We start from the raw sequence: 1,299 nt of genomic DNA on the forward strand, positions 1-1,299 counted from the left end.
GTTAATGTATCGTGTGCGGATATATAAATCCACCAAGCAAAGAAACAAAGTAGCACTGTGATACATGTCATAGCAAATGGGTAGCCCAACCTGTACTTCACGAAAATATACGGTTGGGATGAAAACGTTTACATGTAACATGCACATATATTAATTTAACAAGGTCATGAAAAAAGGGCGAGTGAATAGGCACACATCTAGATATGACAAAAACTTAAGAAGAATATTATTACAGCAACCACGCACATCACTCTCTACTTAACTACCAGCGAGATTAAACCTTGTGATTGTCAAGGTAGGAGTGAAAAAACCTTCCTTGACACACACTAGGTCACTTAGATTATTCTAGGAAAATGTGTAACTCACACGTTACTCGTCGACCATCTTATCTCTCCGAGTTGTACAAGAGTTAGGTCGTCTCTTGAACTAGCTCTCTATAGCCAGAGAGCACCGGCACTCTTGAGCATGGGGACTAGCTCGCCACCGAGGTGTAGAGACATGATCCTGTTGGTGCCACCAACAAGCTTCCCGCCGATGAAGACGACCGGCACCGACGGCCCCCTGCCGAGCATCTTGAGGAGGGCTCTCTCCATCTCCTTGCCCCTAGGGTCCTGGTCGAGCTCGTGCACCAGCGCATTGACCCCAAGCTGGTCACGAAACAGACGCTCCACTGTGTGGCACATGCAGCAGGGACTCAGGGTGAACACCACCACGGCACGCTCAGATGCTAGCTTCATCACACGGTCCATCTTGTGATGTAACCTCGCAGTGGTCGAGCTCGGCGGCAAAGTGATGGAAGGAGGCTCTTGGAAGGGTGTTGGTCAGCTCCTGAGTAGCTTGTAGCTGCTATAGTGAGCTTGTGTGCAAGGAGATTTGGGATGGTTTGGCAGCATGGAGCTTAGCTTCGTTTTATAGTGTTTCCAACATGCCAGATTGCCAACACGTGTCACAACTATCTTTAACAGTGTAATTTAGAAGGAATCTATATATGTGATGTCACGTATAGCAAGTGACCTTTGACTTCCATCGACTAGAATATAATTAATTGCAAAGTTCAAACGATTACTAGACGGTTTTGGGTCCAAACTTCAACAAGCAGTGGCCTGCCCACTTGTATTGAGTGGTCGGTATGGATGGATCGAGATCAATTTGGATAATATATGCATCTTTTATTCAATAGGTCCCAAAGCATATATATATCGGAATATTTTGATGGGTTGACCTCGCGAGGGAACCTGATACATTCGCCTATGGGCAAGGTCGACCTCGATCACACATGCATGCATTTATTTGGCCGGT

The 1,299-nt window shown here is 46.1% G+C and overlaps 1 protein-coding gene across 1 annotated transcript; it reads right to left on the reverse strand.

Annotated features, from left to right (window-relative positions):
• Nucleotides 1-202: 202 nt before the first annotated feature.
• Nucleotides 203-895, reverse strand: LOC125508192 (putative glutaredoxin-C14). The gene has a single exon (XM_048672799.1). The coding sequence runs from the start codon at nt 747-749 to the stop codon at nt 435-437; it is 315 nt and encodes a 104-aa protein (XP_048528756.1). The 5' UTR covers nt 750-895; the 3' UTR covers nt 203-434.
• Nucleotides 896-1,299: the final 404 nt, after the last annotated feature.

This window comes from Triticum urartu, chromosome 5 (assembly GCF_003073215.2).
Source record: "Triticum urartu cultivar G1812 chromosome 5, Tu2.1, whole genome shotgun sequence".
In the NCBI taxonomy this organism is placed as follows: domain Eukaryota; kingdom Viridiplantae; phylum Streptophyta; class Magnoliopsida; order Poales; family Poaceae; genus Triticum; species Triticum urartu.